Genomic DNA, 20,228 nt, shown 5'->3' on the forward strand with positions numbered 1-20,228 from the left:
TGTTTTTCTGTTTGGTTCTTATGACCGGTTGTCCATCAGGGGTTCCTATTTGATAGGTAGCTTGGCTACAGTTTCCATAACAATACTGCGGCGCCAAAGACAATCATCTTGATCTCTAATGCTGGGGGGCTCAATCTATCACCCAGCGGGGTAGCTCTCCAGCTATTCATATACAAAGATGCTTGAAAGGGTTTTGATAAACAAGCATATTTGTTGTCATAGACATTTAGGATATAGGTGACATTCGTAGTACGTTCTGAACTTTCCAAATAAAAATCATATTGCTTTTTTTCAGCCCAAGAGCTATTGTCAGACTTGGTTTCCTTCCTCAGCCTCTTATTTCACGAAGCTTGTTTGATTTCATTCGTCATTACTGTCTGTGTGAGCGTATATGTTTGTGTGTAAGGGTGTGTGTGTGTGGGAGTTTTTTTGTGCAGTGTGTGTATGTGTGTGTGTGTGTGTGAGACTAAGTTTGTGTGTGGTGCGTGTGTGTGTGTTTGTGTGTGTCTGTGTGAGCGCGTATCTGTATGCATGTGTTATTGTGTGTATGATTGTGTGTGAGTGCAATTATTTTGGCCAGTATGGCAATGCTTTAGGTATATTGACGGTTTAACCCCATTCCACATCGGTTGATCAGTTCCGTTTATTCCCTGCAGCTTTGCGTCTGCTCTTTCAGTGCCGTGCAATATCATCTGTTTTGACTGCTAAGCAAATGAAAAAAAGGAAAAAAAAATTGAGAAGCGAAGTGATGATGTCATCAAGCTTTTTTCAGTGTTCAAATGTTTCAACATTTCTGTAGTCACCAAAGAAGTAGAAAATAAATTGTTGGTATTTCCATCTCTTAAATCTGGTGTCTTGTCATGCAATTTATTGTTATAGGAGTTATACATTTTTCCATCCTTCTATTGAAAGGTTCATACTTCTCAGATAGCTACTAGCTAACTATCATTTAAATAATGATTTAAATTACAATAAGGTATAGTAAGATAGAACGAAAATAGGACGATCACTTTAATCAATTTTTATTGCCGAAAGATACTTTTGCTACAAAGAAAGGTTAATGGTCGAATGTAAGCATTATTGTCAAAATTATATGCAACGATTAGATGTGTTTACCGTAGGAATGTCAAATTATAAAATATAGCGAGGGAGCCAACGTACTTAACATTGAACCGTACATTATATATATATATATATATATATATATATATATATATATATATATATATATATATATATATATATATATATATATATATATATATTTCTGACCGAACACTTCGAATATGACCGAACACTTCGAATATGAATGAATAAACAACTATTTCCCTCAAGGGTTTCAAAGACGATTTACCCCAACATCAGCTTCTGCGTTACCGGTCCAGGCCACTAGATGAAGCTATAATACTACCGACACCAGACAAAAGACTTGCTGGATGACCATCTTTTCAACACAGACCCAGATGGGATTTCCCATGGATGGGCTTAGTTTTAATGTAAACACTGTTACATCATAGGTGGGTCATGACCTATGGCCGTTAAAGCTTTAAGGTTTACAATAGCCAATACCTTGCGGTGCTTTGCACTCAATATGATAAAGTATACCTCGTACGACTAAGTTCAATTTGTGTAGTCGATGTCCCAAAAAAATAAGTGTTTGGTGCCTCCAAAGTGAACATATTTCCAGATAATACACTTATTGTTCGTGCCTGACATGGAGCAAACGAAGCGACCAGGCTGAAGATTTTGAAATTGCTTTGACACAACACCAACCACCACATCAGCTGTGGAGCAGATTGGCGCATCGCATTCTGGCGGCCGCATCAGTCTCTTCTTTGTTACCAGTCAGAACAAAATGTTCATGGGGAAAAAGCATCTCACGTGCCGCCCACGAGAACGTGCATGGGATCGGCTGTCCAATCAGAGCAGAGTCAACCCTCTCTCGCGCGCTCCCTCTCACTCTCCTTCTCTTGCACGCTCCCTCCCTCCCTCTCTCCCACTCTCGCGCGCTCCCTCGCTCTCGCGCGCACCCTCACAGTCCAGGCTCGCTCGCCACGGTCCATCATTATTATTACTAATAACACGACACTCTGAGCCGTATGCTAAACCAGATCTCCCGCAGAATCCAGACGGCGCTCTGACCCTCTGCGAGACGTTCAAAGAAGAAGAAGAAGAAGAAGAAAGTTTGAACGCTCCTTTTCTAACTTCGCGGTTGCCATGGCAGCAGGTTCACGTGAGGCTGGGGAGGGAAGTGACGAGCTGTTGTTGGGACACGTGACCCGGGCTGCGCTGCCGCTGATCTGTTGTGACAAGCAGCGAGGAGGAGGCGAGGAGAGGATCCAGGTCGCATCGAGCCGAGCAGGACGCTAGCTTATGGTCTGGTCCCTTGGACGGCTCTGGTTCGATAGATTGTCTCACCCGACGGGTCACCGGGAGGACGACGTCTCTGTCCCCGCGCCGCGAGACAGCTGCTCCCCCTGCACCGCGACGACACGTCGTATTGTTTTGTTTGTTTTCAAAGTTGGACTGGAAGAAGCCCAATAATTGTTTAATTTTACCTGAACTGACCGTGTCGAGTGAGATACAACCCCCAGACGATGTGACTTAAGGGACAGTTTGGCGACACTTTGGTCCCGTTCTGCCCGAAGAATAATTCACCAGAGCGGTGCTTCCCAACTACGACCGCGTTGGTCGTGGTGAACCGAGCCGAGACCCCCCTGCGCTACGGCTTGTCAGGGGTTGTTAGTCCGGTGTCGTGGTGGTACTCACAGGTACACACCACCCGTATGGCCAGCGTGTTGTCAGCTCGTCCGCACAGCTGGTAGGGCTGGTCGTGGTCCGATAGGCTCCGGTACAGCGGTACGGTTCGGTGCCACGGGACCCGAAATGTGTGGCGACGGAGCGGGGGTCCTGGTGGAGGATTCAGAGACTGATCGTAAGGGTAGCCTGATGGCTAGCTGAGAAGAGGCAGTCCCGCTCAGTCGATCTCCTCGTCCAAGGCCCGATACAAATAGAAATACACGATCAGTTCAGCAGCCGATTAGACGACAGTGACTCGTACAGGAACGGGCTGACAAAGCTATGCTTTGTTGTCGGACAGGAGACAACTGTCAGCGACGTACAGGCTCCACAGCTGACTGTGTTGGGTGGGCTCCTGCAGCAGGTGAAGCCACTGCGAGGACCAGGGCTCAGGGGCCATAAGCGCACAGGCTGTGTGTGAACAGCACCTGTGGACAGAGGGACAACTCGAAGACCGAGAGGACTCTTGGGAGGTCTTCACGATGACACTGGACAACATGAAAACAGAGAGAGGTACGTACATGTTTGAAATTGAAATTGTGCATAAGCAAGCTCGACCCACGCTACTCGAGGAATATCTCAAGCTGTGCTGCTATTCAACACGGCCTTGTTTTGGAAACTGCGAGTCAGACCCCAAACATCAACACTGTAAACAGCTGACAGTCATGTTTTAGCACAAACCAAATATGGCTTCTCTGTGCACCCTGCGATTTGGTTTGTCGCTGCATCGGATCTCCAGATGTAGACATCGGCTCGGAAGTGGTAACGACAACTGTCGTATGCTTTGCTACTTATCCGACATGATGTTTTGCCTTTCACTAGCAAATTGACAGAGCAAAATAAGAGGCATTTATTGGTTCAGACAAGGATAATAAAGAATAAATAACAGCCATTAATGTCTCACTTGGAACAGTAACGACCTCCCTGATGCAATTACTGTCAAGTTGATAAGCATAAGGCGATTCTTTTCTTGTGTAAGCGTGTCAATAGAGAATTGGGTGATTGAATCCACATGACTGTCAGTAATCCAGAGTTTACGTGATTAGACCACAAAAGCCCCATGACACAGGAGGGGAGAAGCCATTGTTTCTCAGCTGCAATGATTTGGGGCACAGGATCAGTGCATGGTTTTCATAGGTAGTCAAACTGCAGTAAGAGCGCAGGCTGACAGGGAGGGGAAGACCCTGTAGCTCGATGTATTGGTAACAGGACGCCTCGACACACAGTAAACATACGCCCTACATGGGCTGGGAGGGTGTTAACCCTGAGCCACATTGCTACACTAAAAAGTGCTACACAAGTTACATCATCTGTAAACGGTGCCAATGAACGCTAATGTGCGATGTAAACAAAAGGGCGAAATGACAACAACAACATGAGATTGTTCCTATTGTGATACTATTTGTTTTAATATTCAAAGACAATACAATATGAGTTTAGGAGACGCTAGAGAGATATACACACACCACAAACTGAGTATATTATTAATGTAATTCTAGGAGCCAGACACTGAGGCCGTTCCAACCACTATATTTTATAGTTATAGATTTTGAATATAGATCACAGCATATGCCTAAACCATCCTTTGATTGCACAGCGAACATCAAACCAACTGAACGAAGCAGGCCTGCCTGAGGTTGTTTATTAGTTGAGCCATTTCTCTGTACTGTCTCCTGATAGGTTTCATGTCAGACTGACCCACACACTGTCAAGTTGTAATTATAAACCCATGGAGCAGATGCCAGCGGCTGTCTCCCCCAGGGCAGGCCGTGGTGCTATTGTTATTTGGAACATACTGTGCTGTGAGAGGAGATGGGAGATTAACACTCAGCCTGTCACCTAGGCTCCTGACTCCTCCCTCAGAGGAGGAGGACGTTTGGGGAAGAGAGGATCTGTTGTTTGGTGGCTGGTGACAGAAACACCAGAGGACCGTGCAACAAGCACATATTTACTGTGTGTGTGTGTGTGTGTGTGTGTGTGTGTGTGTGTGTGTGTGTGTGTGTGTGTCTGTGTGTGTGTGTGTGTGTGTGTGTGTGTGTGTGTGTGTGTGTGTTGGGCAGGTCTATTTGTGTTTGTATGTGTATCTTTATCTTTGTGTGTGTGTATTAAAAAAGCCAAGACATTATCAGCACCACAACTTCTGGGGCTTCTTGGGATGTCATACGAGGAGAAGGCTTTCTCTGAAACTTGCTGTCCACACATTTAGTTCTGCTTACGCGCCTTTAGAACTAGAAACAACTGACTCTGGCTTTGTTGCTTGTTTTCCCCAAGCAGGGCGGCAGGGTTAGGGCACCTAGTGCACTGTGCCTTTGTGGGAAATGGAGAGAGGGTGGGTGAGGAATATAAATATTTGCTGGAATGTATTACGGTGTACAGCTAATTCATGTACTTGCTCATTCATAAACATCTGTATTTATTTAACTTTTGTTTGGGCAAACCTCCTATCATTAAAAGGCACAAAGCAGGCTAGTGTCAAGTAGGGCTTGGCGATTAATCGAATTTCAATCTCGATTTCGAGATCACAAAACTAATATAATTGAGTTTTCGATTTTATTTTATTTTTTTAATGTTTTATAGAAAGTGCAGAAGAACAGCTGGATACATATCTGTACATTATTTTAGGTTTGAACTTTTGCTCTTTGACCATTTTGTGTATTTTTAAAGGCGAAATTTCAAAGTTCTCAGTTACTAAGTGTTTTTGGCAGAGACATGCTAATTAAATACGTAATGTTTTCAAACTCAAAAATTATCGTTTGAATAATCGTGATTTCATATTGACCAAATTTTTTCCGTAATCGAGCAGCCGTAGTGTCAAGTTGTCTCGGTCTTAGTGACTCTCTTGCGCGCACTCATGTTCATCACACGTTTGCGAGCTGACCAACCCCGAAAACAATCCAGTCAGTGATGATCTCAGAGTCATGTAGGGTTAAGTGTAGAGTAGGGATGTATCGGTATGAAAATTTAACCTCACGGTTATTGTGACCAAAATTATCCCTGTGTTCGGTATTATCGCGGTATTTTTAAATACGCCAAATATGCCCATACTTCAGACTTAGTCCTCTTAGAAGGTAGGGATGGGCAACGATCGTCGAATAGTCAGAGTCATGTAGTATATCGAATAATGAAAGTGACTATTGTTATTTATTACATGGCTCTTAATATAATGTGCATAATAAGCATATAATGACCGCTGTCAAGGTAAGTTGAACTTTTTTTTTTCTATTGATCACTCCGCAAGAAGTCCGGTAACTTTTCAACCCCAGCGTCCTCGGTTGCTAAGCGACATCAACGTCTTTGGCAGACTATTTCTCTGATGATCAACACCATGAATGCTGGTTACAAATAAATTGTAAAAAGACACACCGTGTGAAGTTATTTTTTTGTCGTGTCTAGTTCACCGTCATGCAGGCTGTGTTCAGTAAAATAAATATATAAATAGCGATCTGTTTTCGGCGCATTTAGGCCTATCTGCCCAAGCCCACGTTGAAATAATTTTGATGTTGAATGTTGATGGCGCAGTTGGTGAAATAGACTGATTGATTTCATACAAATCATGAAAACCTCTCCCTTTGTCATTGTGTGTGCGTGTATCCGAGGTGCGTGCGTGCGTGGGTGGGGGGTTCTTGATTGACCGATTTTTGAATATTATTCGAATACTTCTCAGCGAATATGAATAATATTTTTTCCAGAAATGCACATCCCTATAAGAAGGCTGATGGATGTCTTGAGCGCTGTCGTCTCCTCCTTCCGCCATGATTCCAACTGAATCGAAACTTAAAAACATCATGTTGTAGGCTACACAGTGCGCCTGCACGGCAACTTCAGGAGACTCGGATGAAGGGCTGGGAAGGATTTAAGCACATTGTTACCACACCGCGGGCGCGGTTATCCACCACGATAAAAAAAAATATTTGAAATGATAACGGTCATTTTTTCGACAACATTTTTACTGACAACATTTTTATCGTGGTTTACCGTTACACCGTTAACCGTTACATCCCTAGTGTAGAGTCATAGTCAGCAGGCCGCTGGCTCCCTGTGGTGTGACGTTTACTGTGTCAATTCTCAGAGCCCTAACCAAGCCCGAGGTAACCTCTGTAGCTAGGCCCAGACCCATCAGTTCCCCAAGCGCCCCAGGAGGTCAGCTCCTGGTGCATCCTCCATCCCCATCCCATCACAAACACACTGCTGTCCTGCCCGCGACCCAACCACTTAGACCAGGATGAAAGTCTGCCCCAGTTCCCAGGATGAAGCACCTGTCCCGACAAGCGTCCTGTCCCGACGTTGTCGAAGCACCACGCCTCTATGAGGACACAGGCACTCTGGTGTCGTGGCCTCCTCCGTTGTGGTTTTGAGGAACGCAGAACAAGAATTGGAAAGTCTTTGTTCTGTATTGAGGCGTATTTGTAAGACACCTAAGGAGCGGGGACTACCCACGTTCATTTCATGCTATATGTTGTAATAAGCTTTGTCTCCTTATACGTCCCTTAGACTAAAGATCTCTTTCGAAAAGTCATTCAGTCTGGTTGCGAAAATATGATTATTGTTTAGAGTGAAGCTGGCAAAACATACAAGTTGATCTCAGCTAGCCTCAACGTGATCCGATGTGACCAGTCCACATTATATGGTCAGAGCTTGTAACAGAAGGGTTAAATGGGCCACTGTTCCCTTGATGGCAGCACAGAACATGGGCTTTTGACCCCTATTGTCTGGTGGAGTGGGTGCTGTGGAGTTTGCCAGCGTTGCGTTGGGGCGGGGGGGGGAATTAGTGTGTGGGGTAGGTTGTTAGAGGAAGGGGGGCGGCGTTGTTGAATACCACTGGGGAAATTAGGAAGGCATAGAAGAGAAGAGCCTGTCTTCATATTGTAGGAAGGCATTGTCTGGGCCTGTCTGCTATAATCAAATGCTGCTCTCACAGGGTTGACTGTAAGGAGCCTCGGGGCGAGACCAGTTATAACATGTGACTGCACCACCAGTACTCCCAGTACATGAATACTCTTGACGTAATCCCATAGTGTTTTGCTTTCCTTCTCTCTCTCGCGCACAATTGTTCAATGCTGTTTAATATACAGTGAGCTCAATTCTCCTGAATGTATTTATTGCAGCTCACATCATCTTAACCTCAAAATAGTGTTTTGTCCTTACAGTTTCATTGATTCGTCCCTAGACAAACACGGGTAATGGTTAACTCAGTATTGTGGTTTGCTACATCGCTCGGGCCACTGCTTTCTCCCTCTGTTAGCCTTCTCCACCAGCCCCCTCCTTGATCATTGCACAGTCACCTCTCCGGTGCAATCACTGATTAATTCATAGTCACATCACTGAATATTGATATGAAACCCAGTGTGAACGCCAGCCTTTGGACTTGCAAACAAAAGTTATCTGGTGGCGAAGATGGGCCCACACAGTTGTTCGTCAGCATAGAACACAAGCTGAGGGTTTAGCAAAAAGGGCGACCCCTTTAGGGCGAGATGGACGCAGCCTCTGCAGCGGCCGAGAGTTAAGCCTCTGGGGGAGCGGCCGTCCTCGTCACAAGACACTCTGGTCTTGTCTGGTCGTCACCGCTTCGATGGCAGTGATACGTGTGCTGGCATGGATCTGACAGCACTGGTGACATCATCGTCCTGTGTGTTCATCATACCCCCATGGATCACGGTCTGTTGCCATTTAGCCAACCAGCAGCAGATTCCGTAGGGATAGGAAGTGCCATCTGGGCTTGTCAGCCTGTTCCTGGTAGGGTAGGTGGTGGAATACCCATAAGCATTCATCTCCCTTGCTATTGGTCCATCTCTCTCTTGTTCTTTTGTAATTGTTTTACTTCTTCCTCTACACATATTGTGTGTCCCTTTCCAAGCATCTTTATTTTCAGCATGTCTGTTTTTATTCTCCAAAACCTTTTTGAATGTTCCTTTGGCACTCCCTCTTCCTTGCTCCGTTTCCCTCCAATGAAATCTGGACAAGCACGGGCCAAATGTGCTGCACAGTCGGCCCCGGGCCCTCATACGATTGTGACGGGACAGAACTGGATCTAGCAAGGAGCTTGCAGTGTTTCTCCGGGGGCGTCTGCTAAGAAGCTGTGTTTGTTTTAGGGGAAACACAGCCATTCACGCCTTTGCACTTTGGCACGTACTATTCATCGATCACTTCGTCGCCTCAGAAAAATAAGTTGACATACCCCCGGCCTCGTGGGCTCAAGCAAACCTCGCAAGGAGCCCATCACGTTTACAGTGTGACCTGCTCCACCTCCGGCTTCCAGCACAGAGGCTGGCACCGGAGGGCCGACGGACTGACGGAGGCGCTGGTGATAAGAGTCACCTGATTGTGTAACCTTAAATAAACAGCAGCTGCCTCTCAACTCTCTCCTCTTGACTTTTTCTGTGTGAGTCCATATTGAGTCATTCCTGCTACAACGGGGAAAGTCGGTTAAATCTCCTAGTAGTTATTTTTCTACAAGGAGATTAGAATGTAAACTCAAGCAAAAAAAAGTGGCAAAGCACTTGGAGAACCGGACACATAGGGGTTGATAGAAGCAGATGCTAGCCGCATACCAAAATGTTATTGAAACACATGACTCTGTTGACTTGAGCTAAGGAAGTGCAGCCAATAGCAAAGAGACATTCTGGAAAAGAGTGATTTGGGGGTTACCTACCCTACCCCCTTTAAATTAGGGTAATTGTTCAAAACATAATCAGGCCTGCAGCCTCTTGGCTATGGAATGGAGAAATACTGCAGTACCATGTCATAGTACATAAAGCCAAGTCGTTTATGCTTTTGGAATTAGCACCTTAATGAACCTGTTCACTTAGAAAGCGCCATTTACTTTCTAGTGCTTATAAAGCAAAAGGTGCTTTATAATGCTGATCAGTGCTGGTAAGCGCACATTTTTGCCTTCACCAGACTGACTTCTTGTACATAATAAATATTCCCTTGGACGTGAATACTACCTTGTATCAGTAACTGTATTGTGTAATACAAGCCGTGATCAGGTTTGCTATAACACACACTCGCACAAGCGGCAGGCAGCAGGTGCTCTCTCGTATCAGAGCCGGTTGTGTCCCCTGGCCTGCAGGTCAGCCTAGTGTCAGGTGGTACGTACGAGGCCACAGGGAGAACGCTTCCAGCTGGCCAGCAGACAAACAATAGCTTTAACGGTTTAACTTTAGGCCCATTGTGGGATGGGACTGGAGGTGGCATGGGGTTGTTGAGGACACTGAGGGCGACAGACACCCTGCTGGGATTCACTGAGAGACCGGCCCAAGGCCCATTGTTTATTAAGGGCAGCATCAGATGAAGCCTCACCTGAGAACCTGCCGCTCCTATCCACTTTCCTTGCTGAGTCTCTGCTCTGACTTGTTGCCATTGTTTCATGTAGTCTGCAGGCTGACGACTAGGCCCACTTAACGAGCTCAAGGCTGGGACACACACAAACACGCGCAAACACACATGCACAAACACAAAAACGCAAACCCATGTGCAAACACACACACACACACACACACATATAGACACACATGCCCAAAACACACACACACACACACACATGCAATCCCACACACGTGCAAACACACACACGCAAACACACATCCACACACACAAACATAACCAAAAACCCCCACACTGACGGTTTTGTGTGTGGGTCACTTGCGGGCTATATCAAATGGACTCTGTCCCCTGGCTTTTCGCCAAGTGACATGGTCCATTTCGGCCTGTTTGGCTAGATAGGTCAACACCCGAGAAATCCAACAGACTGGTTGTCCTAGTTGATGTAGGTGTTGTGTGTTGCAGTGTGTCTGTGTTGTGCCCCTCTCTGGGCTGGTGTAGGCAACGTGTGCGCTGCTGACAGATGGCTCCGTGGGAGGCTAGGAGGTGGGTATGTGTTTTGACGGATATTCTCACGAGTATTGGCCAATATTTGTTCACATTTCCAGCCAGCATCACAGGTTGTACAAGCTGTTTTCAAGGATAGTTGTATGTTATTTATGTAATGGTATATCATTACCATAGCAGCAATAAACCTACATTTACTGTAAAAACGATATTGATTTAACGTATATTCTATTGAAACTAATACAATTGTAGCCTCTTTTCTTTTCAATGAAATGACCTTGATGTGTACTGTGGCTGTTATATGTCTCCATATCTGCAGAAACAGCTAGATCTTTGATAAGCTTATATTTGGCAGCCAAAATGCTGTTAGGTCCATTAGTTGTATTTTCCTGTACCATTTAGCATCAATGCACAGGACAAGGTTTCCCTAATGTGATCTTGTGCAACAAACATGGCTTCACTTATCACAGGCCCTGGCTTGCAAAACCCAATATTGTGAAATACATTAAATTATTTAAACTTGCTAATTAAGGGTTTTGCTGAGGGGCGAACTATGGCAGTGGTTTAAGGACTCAACGCTCTAAAAGGTCAAAACAACGCCTGGCATTCATCAACTGATGCAACCTAAGATTTGATCCAGTAATAAGATCATTGATTATGTAAAGGAGATTGGCCAAGCCGATTTTGCACTTAACCAATGCACTTAACCAAATTGTATGGATAACTTTTATATTGCACTAAAAACTATATAATCCACAGAATAGACTTGTAATCATCACAATATGTGATAAAGTAACGAAAAAGTGTTCCACTATATGACTGCCCAACCTTGGAAATAATCATAAGTAAATAGTGGATCCTTGGGTTTGGGTCTTAGTCTTTCCCCCAGCCCAAACTGGTTCCCTCCAGTCAGGAGCGGCCAGCTGTATGTTCCACAGATGATCTTCCTTACGCTGAGCCCGAGGGTTAGCTCGGGCTGCTCCAGGCTGGATAGACTCTTCCAACTGCGGGGTGACCTCACATGGGTCACCAGGGTTCGAGGTGTTCAATCAAGTAAAGACAACCCGGCTAGCTCCAGTTGCAGAGAACCATTGCCTTCCATCAGGTGCCGTCCACCTGATGGAATTTCACCAAGCCTAGTTTAGTTTCAGTGGTGCCGTGTTGGTGGTGCCTCAGGGGGATTGGTTGCTGTGACCGAAACCACACAGGACACTTGGGAGAAGTTACGGCCAGTTATCGGTGTGTTTTTATAAATGTAGACACAATGTTGTCCCCTGCTTTTATTGGTTTGATCTTGTGCCACAGTTTCACATTTAACTACAAGCGGTGTTGTGTGTTTATAAAGCCTATGTTACCTCGGCCCAAGTGTGAAACACGCATTGCAGGCCGAATTTTGAGGCGGTTTCCAAAGGTGCCTGGAGCTGGGATAAGATCTATAGGATTTCACGCTCAGCTGTGGGAGAGGTAATCCCATCGGCATGCCCAAACGTAATGCCTGCGTGATACAGTGAGGCCTGAGCTGAACTCTCGGAGGTTGTACCTGTCAACACCATGGCCGGCAGTCGCTCCGGGTCCTCTTTGGGGCTAAAGCCATTACTTGGTGTTGCTGCACACAGCACAGCAGGGGGGGGGGTTCTATGGACCCTTGTTCCATTGTTTACTAGACACGGTTGAGGTCCATCTTCTAAACCTCCATCAGCAAATGACTCGGACCAACAGGTTGGCCTCATGGTGCTTCTGAAGTGGTGCTCCTTCGGATTTCTGTTTTCAACCACCTGATTCACATGTGCCTTCACTCAGACCACCTCACTCTGCTGTATGAGGACTGTATCTGTGTGGCCGGAGAGACACTCTTGTAGTTCTCAAGAGATTGGGAGATTGTTTGTTCCTTGCCGCTCCTTGACCTCAACCAGCTACCTTTTTAGTTTGAAAGATAGTTTTGTTAAACTCATGCTAACCTTCTTACTGTGGTTTTGGGTCTTCATCCATACCTAGCTAATGCTGTGGGTAAGCTGAGCAGCTCATGTGGTTTAAGAGGGATTTGTGTTTGTGTTCTCGAAAAAGGTTTACTATAGTAAGTAGGCTTTTAAACCGAAAGCACAGGCCTAAAGAGCGGCTTTAGGCTAGCTAGAGTTTGACAGCCAGGCAAAGCATCGTGGGCCTTTTTATTTATTTTTTGTGCATCACGTTTAAGCAAATGAAGCGGTCTTGCATCTGACCAGGAGCCGGCATGTCTGGCCGGAACAGTGGAAATCACCGGAAAATCATATACTCTCAGTGATTGCGTAACAAGACCGCTGGTTTTGAGGGTATGGATTGCCAAGGCCAGTGAAGGGACTGGACCTGCTGAGTGTCAGGACAGTATTATAACCATGATGACTGGCATGAGGATACATACACAGGCGCACTGGCATCCCAGGCCTGTGAAAGGCCTCTGCACAGTTTTTAAATTGTTTTTCCCACTGCAGCTTGGAGGAGTTCAATTAGGTTGTCCTGGCAGAAACACCGGCTAGATAATACATTCCTCCTCTCTCTGAAAGGCCTTGTTTGTCAAGTAACTTGCAGACTTTAGCACCATAGAGTCTGCTGGCAAACAAATGCCCTGTTGAGGTGTGTGTGTGTGTGTGTGTGTGTGTGTGTGTGTGTGTGTGTGTGTGTTGTGATGTCAGCTTACAGCAGCTGAGTTCACAAAACAACAAAATAAGGGTTCCCCTTTGCAAGCCCCGTGTCAGCCAATCAGGTCCCAGGGATTGTTGCTATGTGTGCTGTGAATCTGCCCCTTTGTTGAGGAATAAAATGGGAGGAATACACAAAGCCACACGTGCGTACACACACACACATTGGCAGGCAGACAGACGGACGGACAGGGAGGGAACCGGGGCTCAGTCCAGAGTTTTGGATAACCACTAAAGAGGAAGTGGGTGGAGACTGGAAAAGTTTGTGTGTTTCAGGACTGCTTGAGGGAGCCAGTCTGTCGGCGCGTAGCTCCAAAGCCTCACTTTCCTCTGGCCCGGAGCGCCACTGCTCTGTCCCTTTAAAGATCCCATGTCAACTTGTTTCCAGAACTTTCTCATATAACCTCCCAACTGTTGCTCCCACACCGTCTGAAAAGGCTTGAGTTGATATCTTTGTTTTGTGTGGTGTTGCCTTTCCCTGGAGCTCTGAATCGTCTGGCAGACATCTCCCCAGTGATTTAGAAGCCCCAGCAGCTCCTCTGCCTGCTGGGTTGGAGGGTTCTAGGACAGGGTAACCGGATAGGTGAGCCCTCAAAGGGCCTGTGATTCATTGTGGGGAAAGGCAGTGGAAACGCGGCTGTTGTTGTGATGACCCTTCAAGTCTGCAGCGACACATCTTTCAGCTCCTTAGCTAAAGAGGTCTGTGGCACACTCGAACCAATGTATGACGTATGTGTGTGTCTTTGTGTGAGTTTTTTGCGTGTTTTTATTTGATTTACAGTAACGGGGCCAAGCAATAAGCACCCGAAGAACAGTGAACTCACAGTGAAGGACACGCACCATCTAAATCACACGGCTGCATGGATTTGCATACCCATAGACCCGATCTGCACCTGCACGCCTCTCAACCACCGCGCACCCCTGGACCCCCACTCTTGCACTTCCATGAGTGCCTACATAACAAAAGGCACCTAAGCTCGGACACACACACACACACACACACACACACACACACACACACACACACACATACAGAGGGGAGGGAGGAGAGACCCCTCAATCTCCGTGACAGGCGTTTAACGGGATGTCGGTGTTGCCACGGCAACCCCTTTCCCCCCCTCCTCGTGTGAAATGGAAGATTGTGATGGTGAGAGTTATGCGGGCGTTTTTTTCTTTCTTTCAAGTGTTCTTTGTCCTCCGCCGTCCCTGCCACCGGCCCCCCCGTCGGGTCGCCGATCGGCCCGTTCCCTGGGCGGCCCGCTGGCAGCCAGCCACCGCGACCAGCCTCCGGGCACAAAGGCTGCGCTGTAGCGCCGAGGGCTAGGCCGCTGCGGCCTAAAGAGGGAGACCCGGGTATCCGTACTGCGTCATAGAGACACACACACACACACACACACACACACACACACACACACACACACACACACACGCACACGCACACACTCGAAGCTCGAGTGACCCTCCGGTGTTACCACTCTCCATACACACATACAGGCTTATCTGCAGTGTTTGTAATAACGTCGTTTAAAATAACGGCGTTAGGTAACGCCGTTATTTTTTCAGTAACGGGGTAATCTAACTTATAACTGTTTCCGTCGTTACAACGCCGTTACCGTTACTGTACGTTAAATGCGGTGCGTTACTATGAATTGATTGAATAAACTGCGTAATCCGAACGCACCCCTTGCTCCAAACACAAACTGCTACTGAGGAGACCGGGTGGGTTAATAACGAGATAAGCAATTATGATTGGCTTAGGCAGAGTCATGTTTCATGATAGCCAATCGGAGCCAGTGTTTTTACACACAAGCCAGGACACGCGCACCACACACACACACGCACAAACCAAACAGATTCGATGAAGCAGCAGAAATGGCGAGTCCTGACCAATCCGATGAAAAGTTGGCATTTTCTGTAGTATTCGGCAGATGTTCCACAGCCTTTGCAACCAGGCAAATTAAAACTCAGTTGGAAGTATATCAGGGCCTTGAATGGGCATTTCAACCATTTAACACATTATGGCCAAGTGAAAACTGCTCCGAAAAATCCAAATTCTTTGACATATAGCAACTTTCTTTTTTACAGTCACGCAAATAGTTACTTTCCCTGGTAACTAGTTACTTTTATTATAGAGTAATTCAGTTACTTACTCAGTTACTTTTTGGAACAAGTAGTGAGTAACTATAACTAATTACTTTTTTAAAATAACGTTCCCAACACTGCTTATCTGTATAGCAGCTAGGCCGCTATGGCTAAAGAGAGGCCTCAGAGTGACCCTCTGGTGTCACCACTGCACACACGCATTCACATACAGGCTTTGAAACCGCGCTGGGTTCATGTGGCGTGAACATGTGAATTATCAAAGAGACAAGTATTTATGTGAACTGGTTATATTCAGTCTAAAACTAAACTTGAATTCCTTCTACGGACTGATGATTTCTTAAAGTAGTACATTTCTTATATGTTAAATGTATCACAAGATTAGAATCACTGAGATACATTTTAAAATGTGTGTGCCTTTTTGATTCTTCAATACCTGTTCATGTCAATTCCAAGACAAAAGCAACAGGAAACACACTTTAAAGGCATCTCTGTGTGGCAACTGCAAAGCACAAAGAAAACGTGATTTGTGTATGAATCTGTTCTTGTCACAAATTAATTTTCCTGAGACTTGGAGGCCCTTCCACTTTAACAGACTCCATTAAAACGTCGGCTCTCTTATCATCGCAAACAGAGCACGGAAGCAATCCCAGTAAAATGCCTCAGACTTTTATTTGAGGCCCTTCCGCCTGCATTTGCTCTGTAAAAAGAAGACGACAAATGTTATTGAGTACTTTGAGTAGGCATCCTATTGATGAGTGGTGGAAGTCCCAAACCTTTTCATTTGGGAAAGATTACCGCCAGTACTTCTTCAGTTCTGTTCTGGCATTTATATATGCGCTTTATAAACTCATGGGGAGTCCAAGATAAGGGTAAGAGACAGACATACGGGGGGGGGGGGGGAGAGAGAAAGAAAGAGTGAAGGCAAGCCACCAGACTGTATCTATATTTATCTCACTGAGGTCTGCAGTAAGGAGATTTAGCACGGACAAACTGCTCCTGTAATCTCCCGATTTGCCTCTCTCAATTCATCATGGCAGTACAGCTGTGTGCGTGTCTGTTTTTGCAGCTGCCTGCATGCATGCACGCACGCATGCACAGATTCTGCAGGTCTCCGAGTGTCACGCACACATCCGTTCCCGGTGGGCTGCTTGAGATTAGAGTGGGTCACGACTCGAAGTTATGTGTCTGCATACAGTAAATGCAGGACGACTTGTTTTTTACATTGTTATGGTAAAATCTGCCGTTCCTGTCAACCTCCCTTGTTGTTGAGAACACGCTGTCCCCCCCCCCGCGTAACCTGCAGCTCCAGGCCGACAGGCAAGCATTGACGAGGAGGAGGAGGAGGAGCAGTCTGGTCTCTGGGATCCAGATGAAGCCGGATAGGGCTGGGTGTTGAGCAGGCACACCTCAGCGAGCTCAGCCTGCACGACCTGGCCCCGCTTATGTCGCTGTCCCCGTCTCTCTCTCTTTCATGGCTGTCCCCTGTCTCTCTGTCTCTCTTACATGGCTGTCCCCTGTCTCTCTGCCTCTCTTTTAAGGCTGTCCCCGTCCCCCTGTCTCTCATACATGTCCCCTGTCCCACTGGCTCCGGCCTCTTTGTCTGGCTGTGAGGACGTCTGTCTTTGCTTTACGTGTAGGTATCTCTCAATCTCAATGCCGACCATCAGCAGTAGTGAGAAGAATGGGGAGAAAAAGACAATGCTGTAAACCGAAAGAACATATGCACAGCCATCCTTCCTGCTTATTCTAAATGGGTACGAGGTCACCGCAACAAACCCGACAGGTTGTGCCTCTGAATCCATCTGGAGTGCAAGTCTTTGTGTTTTCCACAAGATCTCTCTTACAAAGCGGGCCGCCTGTACACACGCGGTGGAAAGATGCATGGCTGTTCTGCTCACGGTCCACAAACGCTTATATGCTATACTCATACCTTTATACTCAGTCTGACCTCTTTCCCCCTACACCGATCCCACCCATCCCCCCCCCCTTCACTCCACTCGCCTGCCCGAGGTGTTATTCCATACCACATGATCCTGCACTGTTGTGATTGGCAGTGCACACAGAGACAGCTGAGCTGAGCTGAGGTGTGTGTGTGTGTGTGTGTGTGTGTGGGGGGGGGGGGGGGGGGGGGGGAAGGTCTAATAATAAGGACGACGACCACGATAATGGTAATAATAGGGTGAATCTAAATCTGGCTAAATGAGTCTGGGGTCCTCATCATGTTTCTCTCTCGTGTGTGTCTCATGTCTCGTGTCTACACTTTGATGGCCATGTGTTGTTTTAAAGGAGAAAGTTCAGGAATTTAGGTCACTTTGAGAAAACAACGAGCAGGTATAGTCATGCACATCTGTCCAGGATGCTTAAAGATGGGGTGGAGATAACATATATCCAACCATCCAGCTCCGGGTTGGGTACTGAAGCCCAGGCTACGTTACTAACAGCAGACCCAGCCCCAACACCCGATGCACACCGGCCTTAGTTTCCTGTCTGGGTTTGATGCCCTTCTTGTTGTAGAGGGAGGTGTTGGGGATCCGTCTCGTTCAAGACGAGATCAACCCTGCACATGGAGAGGAGTTAATCGTATGCATAAACAGCCAGAGGGTTGAATCCATTAATCATTTTCACGTTGAAAGAAAAATGTAAATGTACTACCTCTCAATATTGACATCCAATTTGTCATTAAAAAGCAAAAACATGTCATTAATTCAAGGAACACCTCTGCCCTTATGTAGAGGTGTGTGTGTGAGTGTGTGTATATAATGTGCGTGTGTGTGTATGTGTGGTTTTCCTAGAAGTGTTGTTGCCATGAGGGTCTGAGGCCTGACGGATCCCATCTATGTGAGCGTAAGCAGGGCCCCTCGCATAGTCCCTACTCCTCACTGGCCCTTTGTGTGTGTGTGTGTGTGTGTGAGGGGTGTGTGTGTGTGTGTGTGTGTGACTACCATTATTCTTGCCCCTGGTTTGAGGTGGCTGGATCGTTAGGGGGGATGTGTACTCATGCTTAAGATGGGTGGAAGGGAATGTGAGTGATTGTCCTCTGGGTGATCTGGGTATGTACACATCCATGTCACGTGTGCCTGAACACCAGGATTAGTGTGTGTTTATGCGTGCGTGTGTGTGTGTGTGTGCGTGTCCATGTGTTTGTTTGGTTTACCTAGAAATTTGCAATCGGACCCTGCCTTTCCGCATTAGCTTGGGGGGATCTGTGCGATCGGGGGCACTTTACATAGAAAGCGAGAGGGAGGGAGGAGGGGCATGTTTCCTTGGCTCCTCTAATGACTTCTCCACCTGCTCCCCTCCCCTCCACCACCACCACATGTGGCCCAGGTAGCCTGAACCCCCTAGCTCTGTTCAGACAAAACAATGTCCTGTGAGGCCCTTGCAGAAACGCCACACAGCCCGCCAGCCTTCCCTGGCTGTGGCGTAGGAGTCGCTGGTGTGTGCTGACGCCCAGGTTAGCCGCAGGTTTGCTGTTTTCCTCCCTGTGTCCTTCCCCACTGCCCTCTCTAGCGCCCCTAGTGGTGGTCATTTGTTGTATGGCCTCTGGAAGACGCACTCAGCTGTGTTGACGATGGAGTTGTTCTTTTGTTTTTCTTTGTGTCTACCAAGAGATAGAAGGTCAGATACCTTCATATTCTGCAGCGGGTTGTCAAAAATGTGTGTCTCTCTCTCTCTGTCCACCTCCCTCTCTCTCTCTCTCCGTCCCCACCTCTCTCTCTCTACCCTGTGCTCATTCTGCCTACAGTTGGCTGACGCCCCCCCCCCCCCCCCCCTCATGTTTTGTGTCGGACTGTGCTGCTCCGCTCTCCCCACGTGCAGCGGCAGGAGCTGAAGCATGTGGGAGGAGTTTCCCCTGGAGGAATGTGTGTTACTGGCTGGCTGACACACACGCACACGATACAGTCCCACTGCTTTGCTTAAAGCAAACACCTTCTCAGAACCAACTGAGAAAGAACCTCTGTTCCCTCTCGTGTGTGTGTGCGTGTGTGTGTGTGTGTGTGTGTGTTATTCTCAAGTATGTGAGCCAAAATGTGCTCAGTGCATGAATTGTGGCACTTTTTTGCCTGCAATCGGATTCAAGCGTTCAAGGTCATAATATAGTTAAGATACTTTAAACCAGAACATAACAACACCAACGCTGCTCCCCACAACACCAACACTACTCACCACAACACCAACACTACTCACCACAACACCAACACTGCTCACCACAACACCAGCACAACTCACCACAACACCAACACTACTCACCACAACACCAACACTACTCACCACAACACCAACGCTACTCTCACCACAACACAAACACTACTCACCACAGCACCAAGTGTTATTTAACTGTGTTATTTAAGTGTTATGTAATTGACATAACGACCAGCTTTTCTTGCTTTTGGAAATGTTCACCTGCAGTTCATCTGAACTCTAATCCTCCACGTTTAGCTTGGAGGCTTTGCTTGATCTTGTATGGGAAGGACGAGACGCACATTGTGCACTCTATTCTTTCAGTGGTTTTATCTGATTGCTAAGCCTCCACAGACTCTTCATGGCCTACATTAAGGGCAATGCTCAGGGAGTTCCAAGCTCTGGGTGTCACCAGGTGAGCCAGCCCTAGCCCTAGCTATGGCTCACAGCCTACCCTGTTTACCCGGCCCCCCTGCCTGCCGGTCGGTGCCTTATGGTGGTGTTATTTCTGTCCTCAACTCGGCAGCGCACCTAATTCAGCCTGCATAGGTGTGACTTTGTGTGTGTGTGGGGGACTGTGTGCGCATGCACTTTGTTGGCAATTTGTGTTTTGTCATGTGAGGTTGAATGCACCAGTGTGTG

At 46.9% G+C, this 20,228-nt stretch overlaps 1 protein-coding gene across 1 annotated transcript in view; it reads left to right on the forward strand.

Moving 5' to 3' along the window:
- Window positions 1–2,331: 2,331 nt before the first annotated feature.
- Window positions 2,332–20,228, forward strand: part of atosa (atos homolog A) — a 31,637-nt gene continuing 13,740 nt past the window's right edge. The window contains exon 1 of the mRNA XM_079737167.1: window positions 2,332–3,312. Within this exon, the coding sequence (XP_079593293.1) occupies window positions 3,282–3,312 (31 nt within the window). The 5' untranslated portion in view covers window positions 2,332–3,281. The remainder of the gene's footprint in view (window positions 3,313–20,228) is intronic.

Source organism: Pollachius pollachius, assembly GCF_949987615.1.
Source record: "Pollachius pollachius genome assembly, chromosome: 5".
Classification (NCBI taxonomy): domain Eukaryota; kingdom Metazoa; phylum Chordata; class Actinopteri; order Gadiformes; family Gadidae; genus Pollachius; species Pollachius pollachius.